This window comes from Apiospora kogelbergensis (assembly GCF_038363985.1).
Source record: "Apiospora kogelbergensis strain CBS 113332 chromosome Unknown utg000002l_segment0_segment0, whole genome shotgun sequence".
NCBI classification, from domain to species: domain Eukaryota; kingdom Fungi; phylum Ascomycota; class Sordariomycetes; order Amphisphaeriales; family Apiosporaceae; genus Apiospora; species Apiospora kogelbergensis.
Window position 1 is genome coordinate 2,543,057 of NW_027117419.1, and position 15,999 is coordinate 2,559,055.

The window sequence follows — 15,999 nt, forward strand, 5'->3', positions numbered from 1 at the left end:
ACGCAAACACAATCCAGGCTGCCAGGGCATCAGGAAGCCTGAGAGCGATGGTGTGTTGGTGAAACGTCAGAACAACCTACCTCGTCCCCCCCCTTCGTCGCGCTGACTTGTACAAGCGGGTGGCGGGGGATTCATTGTCACAGGTTGACCGTATTCCCCAGTCAACAACGTAAACTCCACAACATGAGCCAACCTGTGTAGTGTAAATCACCCCTGGTCAGACCTGGTGCCAGTGTTTCTTCGCTGGCTTCCGCCATGGGCTCCAACCAAGCTAGGACAGACCGACAACGAAGCATGGGACGAGCCGAAGCCATTGGCTGCAGTCCGCCTGTGAACGCATGCCAGCCAAGCTTGGCCCCTTCAGCTTGAGTAATCTTGTTTCAAGGTGGCATCTGCCGGTTGATCTCGCGAGGTCATGCTTTAGGCGAGTCTGACTTCTACTTTGGCTCCTCTCTTCCTTTTTATTTCTTATAGCAACAACTCGTGCCTGTCCCCTTACTGAGAGGTTTTTGGCATTCCCTATTATTGCTACGACATCGTGACCCCACCTCCTCACCTTCCCCTCCATTTTTATCCACGCCGTGAACATGGACAGATTGTTCCATAAATTGGAAGAGAAGGTCGAACGGAAGATCGACGAGGTATTCCACAGAGACCATCACCATGAAGAGGATGGGCAGCAGCAGCAGCAGCAGCAGCATGAAGAATCTGATAGCCATGCTCATTTCAGCGAGCCGATCCAACAACAGAACGAGGCTCGCCAAAACCATCGTTTCCAGTCTTTCGCGCCCCCTTCTTCGGGCGGTGTGAAGTGGTACGTGGATGGCGCTTCTTACTTCTGGGCTGTTTCCGTAGCTCTCGAGCGTAGGTTTTCGCATCTATAGATCCGGTCCGAATACATTCTGACATTCGGGTGCAGAGGCCAGAGAGAGCATCTATATCCTCGATTGGTGGCTAAGCCCTGAGCTTTACCTTAGAAGACCCCCTTCGCGCAATGAGCAGTACCGACTGGACCACATGCTGCGAGCTGCGGCCGATAGGGGTGTCAAGGTGCATATCATCGTCTACAAGGAGGTTACTCAAGCTTTGACATGTGAGTCTTCTACCAGGCCCGTTGATGTTACCTATACTGACCACCGGACGTTTAGTGGACTCGGCGGTATTATGCCCTACAAAGTCGCCCACCTCGTATTATACTGACGATAATATGTAGCACACCAGGCACCATCTCGAAGGCATGCACCCGAATATCAAGGTATGTTTTAGTATAGGATGATTGTACTACAGGCGGGGGATTGTCTGTTTCTAGCATGATCACATACCAGTTCTGCCCCTACTGCGACTGACTGATTGTACAGGTCTTCAGGCATCCGGATCATATCCCTACCGTTAATGACGCAAGGGCCGATATCGAGAGCGAGATCCAGAGCCTATCCAAACGCCTCAATGCTGCCGCTCTGTCGAGAGTCTCTGGTGACGCTTTGAAGACGCTCTATGGATCTGCAGGTGATGTTGTGCTCTATTGGGCACACCACGAGAAGCTTTGCATCGTTGACCGCAAAATGGCCTTCATGGGTGGCCTCGACATGTGCTTCGGTAGATGGGATACCAACTCTCACCCCATTGCTGATGCTCACCCTGGCGACCTGGATAGTATCATCTTCCCCGGCCAAGATGTCAGTCTTTCCCAGCCAAATACCAATCAATGGTCTTTACCAGGCGATGGACCCCTACCCGTGAAACGAAGCTAACTATATCGACTTCAAAGTATAACAACGCAAGAATCTACGACTTCGAGGGCGTCGACGACTGGGATCATAACAAACGTGAGCGATACCAACATCCTCCAAAGCAGCTCAATTCTAATGCATGCCATAGTTGATCGCACTCAGAGTTCTCGCATGGGCTGGTCGGACATTTCCATGTCGCTCAACGGCTCTATCGTCAACAATTTGATTGATCACTTCTCTGATCGTTGGTAAGTTACCGTTCTTCGTTCAGCTTGCTTGTAACATGTGCTTACATCCCTGTATAGGAACTTTATCTTCCAACAGAAGTATAACGGAAAGGATCCCGGAAAGTATGAGCCTGTGCCTTCTAGCACGGGGGGGATTGTTGGCCAGGAAGAGGGTGCTTCCGCGGGAGGTTACGGTCACCGCACATCGAACCTGTCCATACAGCTTTGTCGAAGGTACGATCCCAAAGCCTCATTAATACAAGCGTGCTGACCAATAATAGCTGTACGGAGTGGTCTGCGGGCCATCCAACTGAACACTCTATTGCGAACGCCTATATTGAGGCAATCGGGAACGCCCGCCATTTTGTCTACATTGAAAACCAGTTCTTCATCACGGCTACGTCTGACGAACAACACCCTGTCGGGAACAAGATTGGCCGGGCGATCGTAGATCGAATCACCAGAGCCCACCAGTCCGGCGAAGAGTTCCGGGTCATTGTTCTGATGCCCGCCGTGCCTGCTTTTGCTGGGGACTTGAAGTCGGACGGTGCCTTGGGCACACGAGCAATCATGGAGTTCCAGTACAACTCCATCAACCGAGGCGGCCACAGCATCATGGAGGCACTGCAGCAACAGGGCATCGACGACCCGAGACGTTACATCACCTTCTACAACCTACGCAACTACGACCGTATCAACACTTCCACCACCATGCGTAGAGTAGAAAATGAGAGCGGCGTCAATTACGAAAACGCCCGCCGCGAGCATGATGACATGGTGGGTGCGGGTGCCTACCCCTATGGCGAGCGTTCCGGCGTGCAAGATGGCGGTTACGGCGGCCAGTATGAGCGTTATCAGGAGGCAACGAACGATGCCAAGGATATGACCTGGGATTCGATCTCGGCTTGCTATATGGACGCAGGCCCTGATTTGCACAGTAAGAAACCATCCTTGTTCTCGGGTGTTCAACAACCTATGTCCCTCTATGACACCAATACTGATGGCGATTGCAGATGCCCCATGGGATGGCGATGAAGAGTCTGAGCTTAACGCTTTCGTAAGCGAGGAGCTGTACATCCACTCCAAGGTCTTGATCGCCGATGATCAACTTGTGATCTGTGGTTCTGCGAACCTGAACGATCGTTCGCAGCTTGGTACACATGGTAAGTGGTCTTGATCCAATTGCATTATTGTCTCTATACTTACTCGAATGCTTCTAGATTCGGAAATCGCTGTTGTCATTGAGGGAGGGGAGACCATCGAGTCGTCTATGAACGGGCAATCCTACCAGGCTTCCAAGTTTGCTTCTACATTGCGCCGTCAGCTCTTCAGAAAGCATCTTGGCCTTCTGCCTCACCAGGTAAGAAACATTCTAAGCATTCATCACGCCTGTAATTATGTGAAAGACGGAATGAGACTGACTCGAGACCACCACAGCCCCATGACCGCCCTAACGCCAACTGGACACCGATCGACCGCGACCCGCAGCAGTACGACTTCGGCTCACCCGCCGACCGCCTTGTCCACGACCCCATGTCGCGCGAGTTCTGGGATCTGTGGACGGGCACGGCCCGCTCCAACACCGAAATCTTCAACAAGGTCTTCCACCCGGTCCCCTCGGACCACGTCCGCAACTGGGAGCAGTATGACGACTTCTTCAGCCGTCACTTCATCATCCCGGGCGCCGAGGATGACTTGTCCGACGACGAGAAGCGTGGCCGCGTCGCGTACGGCCACGTCGTGCGCGAGGAGTTCCCGGGCGGCGTGCGCGAGCTCAAGGACTGGCTCAGCCGTGTCCGTGGTACCCTCGTGGAGATGCCCCTCGAGTTCCTTATCGAGCTGGGCCAGGACTTGGCCAAGGAGGGCGTGTCTCTCAACAAGTTCACCGAGACGGTCTATACTTAAGTCACTAGAGTTCCCTATGCGTTGGAAAATAGGGTGAAGGGGGACACGACTGGATAACCGGCAATCTACCTCATCTTAAGCCAGATGCATGAAACTATGCGGCGTTGCTTTCTGCGGGCTTGTCTGTAGCTTTTGTGTATGAAGTTGATGTAGATCATGTAGCTCGCCAATAGGAAGCTCAGTGGCTTTTCGTATCTAATCAGCACATATGCCTTTGGGGGTAGGGCGAAGATGCTGCCTTCCGTATAATGCTTTCAGTAGCCGAGTAACAAATCAGCCTAGTCAAAGAAAATTCTCTCTACGATCTGGTATATTCTAGTAGGAACAGCACCTCGCTATCAAAGGGATAGTGTGGATATTGTTCGTGCCAACCCAGATGTATTGATTCATTCACATTGCTGCCATTTTTTTGTAGCACCGGATCTAATGCGACGTGATTTAATTGACCTGGTGTAGTGGCAAGTTGCAAGCCTATCCTTACAAGCGGATAACCATTCTATATGGGAGTCTCTTTTCAATCAAACCCCTTTCTGACCGCCGGCTCTGATGATTCACCAACCCTCCCAGGTCTTTCCCATCCAGTCTGGCTCTGTGTGTGCCATCGTTGCAACCCAAGGTACTTCCTCATTTCCGTATGGCTGTAGCGGCAGATTGTATGGGATCCTCAGTCCGATTAGAGGGCAGTCACCTTCGAGTTCGGCTGGCGATGGGGAATCCGTCTTGAAAGTACCAATCATTTTGGCATTGTCGGCAAGCAACTCGGGCCAGACCAGCACGCCAATTTCCCACGAGGCGACTCGGATCTGTTGGGAGCTGCTTGCCGCCTCGCCCCAAGCCTGTTTCGATAAGTTTGCCGAAGTCAGCAAAGCCCAGTCGATGGATTTCTCACCATAGCGGATATAGGTCTTTATATGAGGAGCTGCACGCTTTCGACCCGCATCTCGGACCTCTAGGCCTTCGGCCAGCTTCGCTCCCATTTCCGCGTCGTTTGCCCAGTGGCAGAATATTGGCCGCATGTACTGAAGCTGTTTGGCTTGTTGCGCCGACTGGATCTTGGTGTGGATGGATCCCCCTGAAGCATACCCGTCCAAAGACCGCCGTATTTCTGAAAAGTCCGGGAATACTACCTTGAAGTCGGGCCGGGAACTTGACTTCGCCGACGAAGATAGCGAGTCGAATAGGGTGCGTTGGATCCAGCTGTCAGATCCACCAAGCGTGGCGATGGATGATACTTGCACCACGACTTCGGCCTTGCCTGGTTGAACCGGTATGACTCTCATTGCTTGTTTTAGTGCTGCCCAACCCCAGCGAGTCTCTCTTGGATCCGTCTCGACAGCATGCCTGCCTGGGATACTGGCGATGAGGGTGCCCTGAACTGCAGAAAAATCGTACCTTGCCAGCGAGTCGACCAGAGGACGACAAACACTACGCTTGGTGTTGTAGGCCCTTAGATAACTGAGCAAGTCAGACTTGAATTTATGGCCGCTTCCTATTGTAAAATCTTCGTTTTCCGTCTTGGATAAGGGGAGCATAGGGGTGGACCAGACAGCATTTGTCATGTTTGTCCAATCCTTGGAGATCATATTGGCCGTATGGATGATGACCTGGGCCGTGTCGTCGTTCCGGAATAAAATCATCATCTTGGAGTGGTGAGTACCGAACATCTCGGGCATGTAGGCTGTATGGAGTTCGACATTCTTGAAACCAGTAGCGTCTTGCTACTCCCAGATCAGAGGTCAGTGTTGTGAGATTATTGCTGCCACCAGCGTCAGTTACACATCCGGAGTCTTACCTCAAGCGCGGCCCGGTTTGGGTCCTCTCTTTTCCAGAAGCCGTGTACGACGTGAACCTTGACAGTAGACCGCACATCTTCGTCGAAATGGCTCATCAAGAAGTTGATATCGTGGAGATAGTTGAACTGCCAACATTCCAATATCAGGGGGTCGCCCAACAGGTCCTGCAACGATACCGCCCCGAGATTACACTCGGCTGGCAAACCACGAATCGTGGTCAAGTGAAACGGGGAGGGTATCAGCACCCGCTCTTCCCGTTCGTCGGGCTCCTCCCGTTGTTGCCGCGTCGCCTTCTTCCTAGGAGGTGGACTGATGGGCCGATCAAGCGAAGCTGCAGGTCCACGTCCGGATCCGGAGGCAGCACCAACTCCTGACGGCGGGTCATGCCCCTCGGACAGGCGCCGACGTTTTGCAGGGTGTTCTGACATGGAGTATGCACCTGGGGCAGCCGTGGATGGTGGGGGAAAGGGTAGTCTAATCGTGGTAAATGCTGCAGCAACAACAGTCGAGATAGTTTTGTTGCGCCTGGCCTGATATAGAGTTGAGCTTGTCACATTCCGCTGTTCATTGTTTTGCGGTCACACGATTCGACGAGATGGGTAGTTAAGGCAGGCGCAGAGTGGATGATGAGTACCTGGAACAGGCAACGTGTTGTTGCCATAATTACCATAGGGAGTTACCAATCCGTAGAAGCAGACATTCATCATGGCAGGTGCACATTGCTTTCCAGTGAATTATGCTGCCTGCATGTACTTAAACATTGCGCGGTTCGGTTTGATGCGCAATGGCCATAGGGACGGACCTAAACTCCAATCGATTCCATTGCAGCGAAAACAGAAAACAGCTGCTGTAATAAAGGGGGAGCTGGCTTTGCAGCTGGCGGTGGGGCGGTGGGACGCTTGGCCAATGGCACCCCTAGACCCATATGCAGAGGCTGTACCAATCTTGGATAGGGCCTTGGCTGTAGCACCTACTACCTAATACTACCTATTAGTATGCTTGTATGTAATACAACCGGTGCTGGGTGCTGGGTGCCTCGTGCTTGGATGCTTGAAGCCTTCAGGCCAGCTTGTTGCCTTGACGGAGGCCAAATGGTTCGAGACAGGCAACGGGCCTTGTTTGATGGGGACACGGACTTGCTCCCTGTCTGTCTTGGTACTTGGCTTGCCTCTGTCTTCTCCTGAAAGTCTAAGGCCTTAAGTGTACGGAGACGGAGAAAGCATCCATGTATCACTGAATCTTGCACCAGCCCTGCACAGCATTGCCTTCCCCCCATCATCCATCATTGTACAAGCTCACCTCTTTTTTTCCTTGGGGGAACTAAGGCGACCTCTGTATTTTTTTGACGTTTCATCCCCGATTTTGGCTTTCCCTATTTTCTAGAATCGCGACACAGAACCCCTTCCACGGGATTTTGAGGCTCTTTTACCACCTTGGGCACGTCGCACGCCGTGTTCTCGTATCGCATTGAAGTAGCCCCGATGCAGATCTGCACCAACAGATAACCAACGCGATTAGTTGTCTCGTGTCCGATTAATCGACCCCCAGACCACCACCACCACCCAGACCACCACCTCCACCCCTTTGCTTCTCTCTCACGACTCCTTCGACCGGCTTGGACGAATTCCCATCGCGCTCAAGACTCTGCTGGTTCTCGTTTTGCGCGGCCGAGCTAGCCAGATAATACTTCAATTCGCTTTAATCGGAACATCCCTTCTTTTCCTATCTGACGCTCGTTTCCTGTTGCACTATAATCCCTCGGGCTCTCCACCATGAGGCTCGCTTCTCTCGCGCTGCTCTTGGGCGCATCCGTCCTAGGCGCCGCGCAGGCAATTGGGCCAGCCATCCCGGATGATGTCGCCAAAGACAGCACCCATTTCAACGGGAAGAAGGTCCCGCCGTTACTCGAGTTGACGGCCGACAATTTCGACAAGGAGGTCAACCTCACAAAATACTTGGTGGTGAAATATTACAGGTAAGATGATTGAGGTGCCCTACTGCGAATCTCGTACTCTGGCGCCTCCCTTTTGGGGTGTTGTTGGTTCGCGACGACTGGAGACTAATCATCGCTTGTATAGCCCGTGGTGCCCTCATTGTGTAGACTTTGCTCCAACATACCAAACATTGTATGAGTACTACTATACTTCAAATGCCCCTGCCAGCGCCAAGCCGGAGACCAAGGCCGCCGAATCGCCCTTCGAGAAACACTATGATATTAGATTTGCAGCCCTCAACTGTATCGTACACGCCGATACGTGCACCAAACACGAAATTACCTCGTATCCGCAGACGACACTGTACAAGGACGGCAAACCTTTGGATCTCATCAAAGGCGGAAAGAACATCAAGACCATTTCAGCACTCGTCGAGAAGGAGTTGGAGGCTGCGTTCCCAGGCACCCGGCCCAAGGAAATCAACCTGCCCGAGCCCGGCGCGACCAACTCCCCCGATGCTAAGGACGCCACTACGGAAGCGAAGAAAGATGATAAGAAGGCTGATAGCAAAGTCGAAAAGCCCGATCAACCTTCCGAGCTGAAGAAGAATGACAAGATCCCCGAGCCCGCAGCCGAAAAGAAGGCCACTACGCCCACCAAGCCCACTTGGACACCACCAAACCCGTTCGGTACCAAGACCCCGAAACCTACTTCGACCCCTAACCAGAAAGGAGAGTCCGTCGCCCTCACCGCCGAGAGCTTCCAAAGACTTGTTACTATGACTCAGGAGCCTTGGTATATCAAGTTCTACGCGCCGTGGTGCCATCACTGCCAAGCTATGGCCCCGAGCTGGGCTCAGCTTGCCAAGGAGATGAAGGGACGCCTAAACATTGGCGAGGTTAACTGCGACGCCGAATCAAGACTTTGCAAGGATGTGAGGGTTCGCGGTTATCCCACTGTCCATTTCTTCAGGGGTGGCGAACGTGTCGAGTACGACGGACTACGTGGCCTTGGCGATTTTGTCAAATATGCCGAGAAGGCTTTGGATATTTGCGGCGGAGTCCAGGATGTCGATGCTGAGTCATTCAAGGCTCTCGAGCAGAAGGAAGATGTCATTTTTGTTTACTTCTACGACCACGCCACGACTGTCGAGGATATGATGGCCTTGGAAAGGCTTCCCTGAGCCTGATTGGCCATGCCAAGCTGGTCAAAACGAGAGACCAAGCATTGTACGACAGGTTCAAGATCACGACTTGGCCCCGACTGCTGGTTTCTCGCGAGGGAAGGCCTACGTACTATAACCCTCTGACGCCCAGAGAGATGCGAGACACCCGGCAAGTGCTGACCTGGATGAAATCCGTCTGGCTCCCGATTGTTCCTGAACTCACTGCGTCTAATGCCCGAGAGATCATGGACGGAAAGGTTGTTGTTCTCGGAATCCTTAACAGGGAAGAGAACGAGTCTTTCCTGAGCGCCAAGCACGAGATGAAGATGGCAGCTGGCGAATGGATGGATAAGCAGGTCCAATTGTTCCAGCTGGAGAGAGCCGACCTCCGTGCTGCCAAGCAGCTCCGGATCGAAGAAGCCGAGGACCGCAATGATCAACGCGCTCTACGGGCCGCCAAGGGTATTCACATCAACATGGACAAGTCGGACACCAAGGAGGTGGCTTTTGCCTGGGTTGATGGCACCTTTTGGCAGAGGTGGATCAGGACTACCTACGGCATCGACGTCAAGGACGGCGAGCGCGTTATCATCAATGACGAAGACGTAAGAACTCACATCTCGGTTATGCTAGCTTCTCTTTACTGACATCCCTATAGAACCGCAGATACTGGGACCAGACCATCACTGGACACCACATCACGCCCTCGCGCACGTCGATTCTGGAGACCATCTCCAAGGTTACCGTTTCGCCGCCCAAGATCAAGCCCAAGTTGACCATCTCGAGTTTCGAGAAGGTGTTCTTTGACATGCGTGTAACCTTCACCGAACACCCGTACCTCTCCCTCGGCTGTTTCGCCGGCCTCGCTCTTGGACTTGGATCTTGGCTGCGTGGCCGCCTCAGAAGAAACCGCAGTTCATTCCGTCTGGAAATGGACAATCTCCCCATCAAGGAGCTCAAGGACACTTTCCTCGGTAACACCGCCAACGGAAAGACCGACTGAAGGAGTTGTTATTTTGAAGAGGTTAGACGGGAAGCATGCATGGCCCATGACACCCTGCGGGGTTGGTCTGGTCTGGAGTTGACACCATATATCTAGCGGGAGTTCATGTATATTACGCCCTCTTGTGACACTATGTGTCTGCACATTCTACAATCCGACCTTACAAATTGGGGGATTTTGGGTTATTGATGAAAAACGGTAAGGCGGACTTAGTTCTATAGCACGGATGGGTTGGTAGGGCCCGGAACAGATACGACGGAGTTGGGATGTTCGAGAGAAGAACGGGAGTGGTCCATAACGACACCGAAGTTCTCCTTTTCCTCCTGGTACATCAAAGATGCCAGAGCATAGATGGTTCAATGCATCATAATAATACCAGCTTGTTTCCTTTTGGTTCAATACAAGCTCCATTGACTGCAAATAATCCATGCGCAGGTGGATGGATGAATGATTTGATATATAGATTTCTTTGGGGCTGACACTAGTTAGCTGTCGAGTGCACGCGTACTCGAATGCCTAATGTGTATTCAACCCTTTCTTCTTTAATCGTCCCAAGGTAGGTTTTGTCCGCACTTGTATATATCCGTATGAGAGACTTAAGCGCCAACGGTCTCGGGGGCCTTGTTCTCGTCGTAGCCGTACTCGGTCTTGCACTTGTCGATCAGGGCGACGTACTGCTCTTGGGCGAGCTCAGGGGTGACGCCCTCGTCGACCTTTCCTTGCCAAGCCTTGGCCTTGGCCTTGCCCTGTTGTTTCGAAGCGCCCATGTCAGCTCACCGTTCTTTTTCGCTTCTATATCATCCCGTTGCAGAACAGGTGAATGGGCGGGGAAGCTGTGAGCACATACCTTGATGTCGAACATGCCAGGAGCCGGGGCGGCCAAGATGTCCTCGCCAGTGCCGATCTTGTAGAGAGCTGTATGGTGGTGGCGACGTATTAGATTATTATTTACTTCAGCAGACATGAAGCAGATGGGGGTTTTAGGCCAAGGTTGCATATCACAAAGGCCCCGAGAAGGTTGATAACGTACCGTACATCTCGAGGAGATGGTCGTTGCTGGGCTTGGTGGTCAACTTCTTGGAGTCGACGACGGCCTTCTTGAAAGCTTCAGTTTGCTCAACCATTTTGACGGTGTGGTGGGGGAAAGTGGTTTCGGGTTGGTGGTATGGTTTCGGGGAATTTTCGAAGAAGAGACAAGACAGACGTATGCACGAAGTCGTATGTGTACCAAAAGTTGGAACTGCAGTCGGAGGATGGAGACAAACCGATTTACTATATAATATAGAGAGGGCCTCAAGTTGTTGAGGACAGCGGCTGCCCACCTTCTACATAAGCAAGCTGGGCCCCCTACGTACCTACCCTTGCGGGGTATTTGGCTGGCTTCATCATGTGTTGAGCCGAGCGAGAGTGGGATTGAGAGAGAGAGAGAGACCCGAGACCGACTGTATTGCTTGCTCTTCCCGAAAAGAGCACACAGCACGGCGGGCGGCGGGCAGCGGGGGTTTGGGGTGTCTGTCTTGTCTGCCTGATTGGGTTGGGCCCGTTCTTGATTGGATCGTGAAGCTAGGCCGATGGGGGGAGGGGGCAGTACTGGGGGCAGCTGGCAACTGGTCACTTGCATAAACAGGAACCCCTCAAGGTTCTAGTTGGTTGTATTGGCGTGCGCAAGGGTCCAACCCGCAGACACCGCCACGTTCCACCGTCTCCCAGCCACAAAGTCTTGGGGCGTATCTATATGTATTCCTTATTCCCATTAGCCATCTGTTCCGTCTTTGAGTTTGCGACGCCGGGAAAACAACACTCCAGTTCCTATTCTGGCCATGCAGGAACCGACTTGACTTTGCTAGTCTGGTGGATCGTCGGAAACAATAGCATCTTTTTCGCCTGCTTTTCTTTCGGGCGGCATCGCAGTGGAAATTATGTGTGGATTGGCCAGAGCAAAGCAAGCGGATTCCCCGGGACCGACACCAACCACTGCTCCAAGGCTCCTACCGGCACATCTTGAGCAGCAACATATCATGGCAACTCAAGGGCGGGTGGATGCTGGGCTCGTTCGGGTTCCAGACGGCTGACGTTGGGGAATTACCGACGTGGATCGACCACTCTCAGATTATCTGACGCCGAGCGAAGCCACACTCTGTAGTCTACCAGGACCTAATCGCACGGTGGGCTGCTGGTTGGCGCAAAAAGCAACCATCACCACACCAACAGCACCACAGTATGCACATACACCTGCGTTAAGTGTCACCAAGCGTCTTGAACCAAAAGCAAGTATCCGCATACGTCGTGAAACGTGACATGGCAGGCCATACGCTCAAGCAGCACAGCCCACTGCCCGTCTCAACCTCTCTCGGGGACATTGCACAAATACCAGCACCACCCGCACGCATGTTACGAGGCCATGGCCGTCCGTGTGTCGAGAGACGCAATGCAGTGCGTGAAACGAACGAACGAACGGATAGACCCCCCTTGCTGTCAGCGCCTACTACATGCAGACAGTAGCGTTCATCCCATGCCGTCCACAACTGAGCACCCTCGCTCGACCCGGACAACCGGTTTGCATATATAAAATGCTCCGTCCGCCCGCAGCAGAGGGCGCCACGCCCAGTAAACCTCTTGTCTATCCTCTCTGACCTCTTCTCCATTCCCTTGCTGTTTATGATACCCACACGAGCCTTGCCGCTTCTTCCCAAGATCCCCAGTCACTTTTCGTCTCGACGCTTATAACCAAGCTAGCCTACTCGTTCGGGCCCGAGCTCACTTACACCGGACTTCGCCAGCGCAAAAGTCCCTTCACAACCAACACCATGGCTCTGACGATTGTCGTGCTAGGAGGCTCTTTTGCAGGCCTTCAAGTCGCTCACAGGCTACTGAAGCACACGAGGAATACCCACAAAGACCTGAAAGTTATTTTGGTCTCCAAGGTAAGCTTTCGGCCATGCAGCTAGCGCCATGCCAGCTTGATTTGATCCTTGTGTGGAGGTGGTGAATCTCGGTTGTGGCTGAAGAAGGATTGTTCCAAGCTCACGCCAAGTATGCATGTGCATTTCCCATGGGACGCATGATCGATGTTGTCAGGGCTAGGGCCCGATCTTGAGAACGAATGGGTACTGTCAAACAAGAGACCTATATCTAACACCATGATAGGATAGCCACTTCTTCTGGAACCTGGCCTCGGTCCGTGCCGTCGTTCCGGGCGTACTGAAGGAGGAGCAGTACAACCTGCCTATCGAGCCTGGCTTCGCCAAGTACCCAGCCGAGAGCTTTGAGTTCATCGTGGGCAGCGCCGAGGCCGCCGACCTAGATGCCAAGACCGTCCGGGTTGTGACGGCGACGGGCGAGCGCAGCCTGAGCTACGACCACCTGGTGTTGGGGACTGGTACGCGCTACATGGACCCCAACTCGCCGTGGAAGGCCAATGGCACCAACGAGGAGGTCATGGCCAGCGTGAAGTCGACGCAGGAGAAGATCCGGGCGGCCAAGCACATCGTGGTGGCGGGTGCCGGCGCCACGGGCGTCGAGACGGCCGGCGAGATCCGCTTCGAGTTCAAGGATAAGGAGGTCGTGCTGCTCTCAGGCGGCGACCAAATCCTGGGCGGCGACGCCATCGCGGGCAATGCCGAGCAGGAGCTGATCAAGCTGGGCGTCCAGGTTAAGCTCGGCGCCCGCGTCACGGGCTCCCACGAGCTGCCCGACGAGGGCGCCCAAGGCGGCAAGACCGAGGTCACTCTTGCGAATGGCGAGACTATCCTCACGGACCTCTACCTGCCCACCATGGGCGTCCTGCCCAACACCGAGTACCTCCCCGCCAAGGTGCTTCGAGACGACAAGTACGTCCTGGTAGACGAGTTCGGCCGCGTGCAGAACGCGGAAAACGTCTGGGCGGCCGGTGATATTATTTCAGAGCCCAAGTCCAGCTTCATTATTGCTGACAAACAGGTGAGTCCATTCTTCCGTCATAGCAACATGCACCAATCCACTTCACTTCGCCCTGTCTACTAGAATAAAACGAAAAGTCTGTGGGGCTGATCATCTTCTCTGTAGGCTGCCGGTGTTGCCAAGAACATTGACCTCGTATTGAACGGGAAGAAGACGACGCCGGTCAAGCTGATCCCCGTCGACGTCTTTGTCTGCGCTGTTGGCCGCAGTCGTGGTGCGGGCCGCATGGCGGGTATCAAGGTCTTCTCCTTCATGGTCTACATGATCAAGGGCAAGACGTTGGGCACACAAATGATGCCTGGTATCGTAGATGGGAGCTCTTTCTAGGTTCTTCCTTCCACGCTCTGAGTTGCGCCCCTTCATCATATTATGTCCGGGAACAGACATACCGGTTCTTCTTATAATGTACTAAAACTAGGGACAAGGAGGGAGGCGGGAGGTGCATGATATGGTTTGCAGGAAATATTAATAATACCCTATTGCCCGCATTCTGTACAAATTATGGCCGGTCTAGATATACATATTTCGGGAATGATGTTGACTTCATTCAAGCATAAGAGATCGAACTGGTTTATTTCATACGACAAGCTCTGCTGAAAATCATCGTTTCGCACTGAATATGCAGCTCCTTTTCGCTATTGCAAACTTACGCCGTCCATTCTACTAAAGGATGCAATCTCCATACTCCCGCTTTCCACCAAGCCCCAACCTTTGTTGGCTACGATGCTGTGTTGATTAAAGTGTATTGAGGGCATATATCTACCTACCACCACCTCGTCGCCGTTCTTGTCGCTAATTTGGGCTTCCTGTCTATCTACCGGTTCGCTTTCTCGTCCTCAATTTCTCTTCGCAACTGGTCGAGTACCTGCATCCGCGAGCTCAGGTGCGACTCCAAGCCGTCGACCTGCTCCTTGACCGTCTGCAAGTCGTCCTGGACGCCGCGGAGGCCGCCGCCGGCCTTGGACTTGTCGCCGGACCCCTCCTCCATCTCGCGGAGCTCGCGCCGCTTGAAGTCGAGCAGCTGCTCGAGCTCCCGCTTGACGAGGGCAGGCTTGCTGTCGCGCTTGCCGCCCGGGGCGCGGCGGTTGGCGATCTCCTCGACCTTGGCCATCTTGTCGTCGAGCTCCTGGAGCTCCTTGCGCAGCTTGACCTCCTCCCAGTCGGCGTCCTTAGTGGCGCTAAAGTCAGTGCCGGCCGCCTTGAAGCCGCTGCGGCCCAGCCGCGTCAGGTACTGGTCGCCGAACTTGGCCTTGCGGCCCGTCGAGGTGGTGTCGTCGGCCTTGGCGGCCCAGCGCGACTTGCTGGGCGCGTTGCGCTCGCTGTCGAGCTGGTAGTCGATCTGGTTGCGCTCGAACGAGGAGCGCAGCGACGCCGGCACCGTCCGCGGGATCCGGTAGCCCTCGTGCCGGTTGTTTAGGATGTGCAGGAAGGCCAGACAAGCGTCCTTGTTGATGGTCGACGAGGCCGATGGGTTAATCAGGTTCCAGGCTGAGCGGATGTCCGTGTCGGGCACGTCGAGGGATTCGTATAGGTCTTCTAATGCATTGACTGGGGCGCAGGGGATATGGTTAGCAAGCAGTCGGGTGGTGTGTCCAAAATTTGGGTAATAATGGGGAGGGGACCAGAGGCACGCAGATGATGTAGTAGAGTAGGGTAGAGTAGATCCAAGGCCAACTTACATGATATCTCGCCGCGCATGTCTCGGCTCTCTTGGTATATTGACTCGTATTTGGACTTGTCTGCCGGCTTCATGTACCAGTCGAAGCCATCCTTCAAGCCGGGAGAGTCCAGGTCGTCGTCGACCTGCTCGAACTGCACCTGCTTCCCCGTGATGGCGCGGCCTGCTTGTACGAGATGGGATTTGGACTCGGGGACGAGCCAGTCGGGCAGGACCTTGGGCACCTCGGCGTATTCCTGTAAACCCAATCAATTAGAAGGTGGGGAAGGGAGGCATGTGGCGATTACCAACCCCATTGACGATATCAAAGACGATGCGCATGGCGACGCAGAACTCCTCAAAGTCGAGGTTGCCGTCGTTGTCGATGTCGGACACGTCCCAGACCTGCTCGAGCTGGTCGTCGCACAAGCCACTGTTTTTGAGCAGCGGGGCGGCCATCTCGCCCGTCAGGAACTTGGCGCCATTGGTCCTGGTCGCGAAGATGTTCCAGTACGTCTCGATCTCTGAGGCCTCGATTCGGGGGGCCATGGTGGCGGCTGTGTCTCTCGCGCGCTCTCACTCTCTCACACACACACTCTCTCTCACTAATGGCTCCGGGGGGCTCTTATATGGAGAAGTCGTCGCC

At 53.8% G+C, this 15,999-nt stretch overlaps 6 protein-coding genes across 6 annotated transcripts; 3 read left to right on the plus strand and 3 right to left on the minus strand.

Annotated features, from left to right (window-relative positions):
- Positions 1 to 587: 587 nt before the first annotated feature.
- On the plus strand, positions 588 to 3,862 carry PG998_003687 (phospholipase D domain-containing protein; the record flags this gene model as incomplete). The annotated part of the gene is made up of 12 exons (XM_066870505.1): positions 588 to 864; positions 920 to 1,093; positions 1,149 to 1,159; positions 1,214 to 1,255; positions 1,359 to 1,676; positions 1,769 to 1,826; positions 1,879 to 1,978; positions 2,036 to 2,191; positions 2,239 to 2,894; positions 2,971 to 3,120; positions 3,178 to 3,317; positions 3,395 to 3,862. The coding sequence occupies 12 exons, from the start codon at positions 588 to 590 to the stop codon at positions 3,860 to 3,862; spliced, it is 2,550 nt and encodes an 849-aa protein (XP_066734255.1).
- A 551-nt stretch (positions 3,863 to 4,413) lies between these two features.
- On the minus strand, positions 4,414 to 6,083 carry PG998_003688 (phospholipase D/nuclease; the record flags this gene model as incomplete). The annotated part of the gene is made up of 2 exons (XM_066870506.1): positions 4,414 to 5,580; positions 5,655 to 6,083. The coding sequence occupies 2 exons, from the start codon at positions 6,081 to 6,083 to the stop codon at positions 4,414 to 4,416; spliced, it is 1,596 nt and encodes a 531-aa protein (XP_066734256.1).
- Positions 6,084 to 7,427: 1,344 nt separating this feature from the next.
- Positions 7,428 to 9,757, plus strand: PG998_003689 (thioredoxin; the record flags this gene model as incomplete). The annotated part of the gene is made up of 4 exons (XM_066870507.1): positions 7,428 to 7,630; positions 7,734 to 8,736; positions 8,763 to 9,359; positions 9,413 to 9,757. 4 exons carry the CDS (start codon positions 7,428 to 7,430, stop codon positions 9,755 to 9,757), a joined length of 2,148 nt encoding a protein of 715 aa, XP_066734257.1.
- Positions 9,758 to 10,353: 596 nt separating this feature from the next.
- PG998_003690 (acyl coA binding protein) lies at positions 10,354 to 10,881 on the minus strand (the record flags this gene model as incomplete). Its single annotated transcript, XM_066870508.1, has 3 exons — positions 10,354 to 10,503; positions 10,605 to 10,672; positions 10,788 to 10,881. 3 exons carry the CDS (start codon positions 10,879 to 10,881, stop codon positions 10,354 to 10,356), a joined length of 312 nt encoding a protein of 103 aa, XP_066734258.1.
- Positions 10,882 to 12,564: 1,683 nt separating this feature from the next.
- Positions 12,565 to 14,023, plus strand: PG998_003691 (uncharacterized protein; the record flags this gene model as incomplete). Its single annotated transcript, XM_066870509.1, has 3 exons — positions 12,565 to 12,681; positions 12,905 to 13,696; positions 13,802 to 14,023. The coding sequence occupies 3 exons, from the start codon at positions 12,565 to 12,567 to the stop codon at positions 14,021 to 14,023; spliced, it is 1,131 nt and encodes a 376-aa protein (XP_066734259.1).
- A 487-nt stretch (positions 14,024 to 14,510) lies between these two features.
- Positions 14,511 to 15,902, minus strand: PG998_003692 (putative SAGA protein; the record flags this gene model as incomplete). The annotated part of the gene is made up of 3 exons (XM_066870510.1): positions 14,511 to 15,244; positions 15,376 to 15,610; positions 15,666 to 15,902. 3 exons carry the CDS (start codon positions 15,900 to 15,902, stop codon positions 14,511 to 14,513), a joined length of 1,206 nt encoding a protein of 401 aa, XP_066734260.1.
- Positions 15,903 to 15,999: the final 97 nt, after the last annotated feature.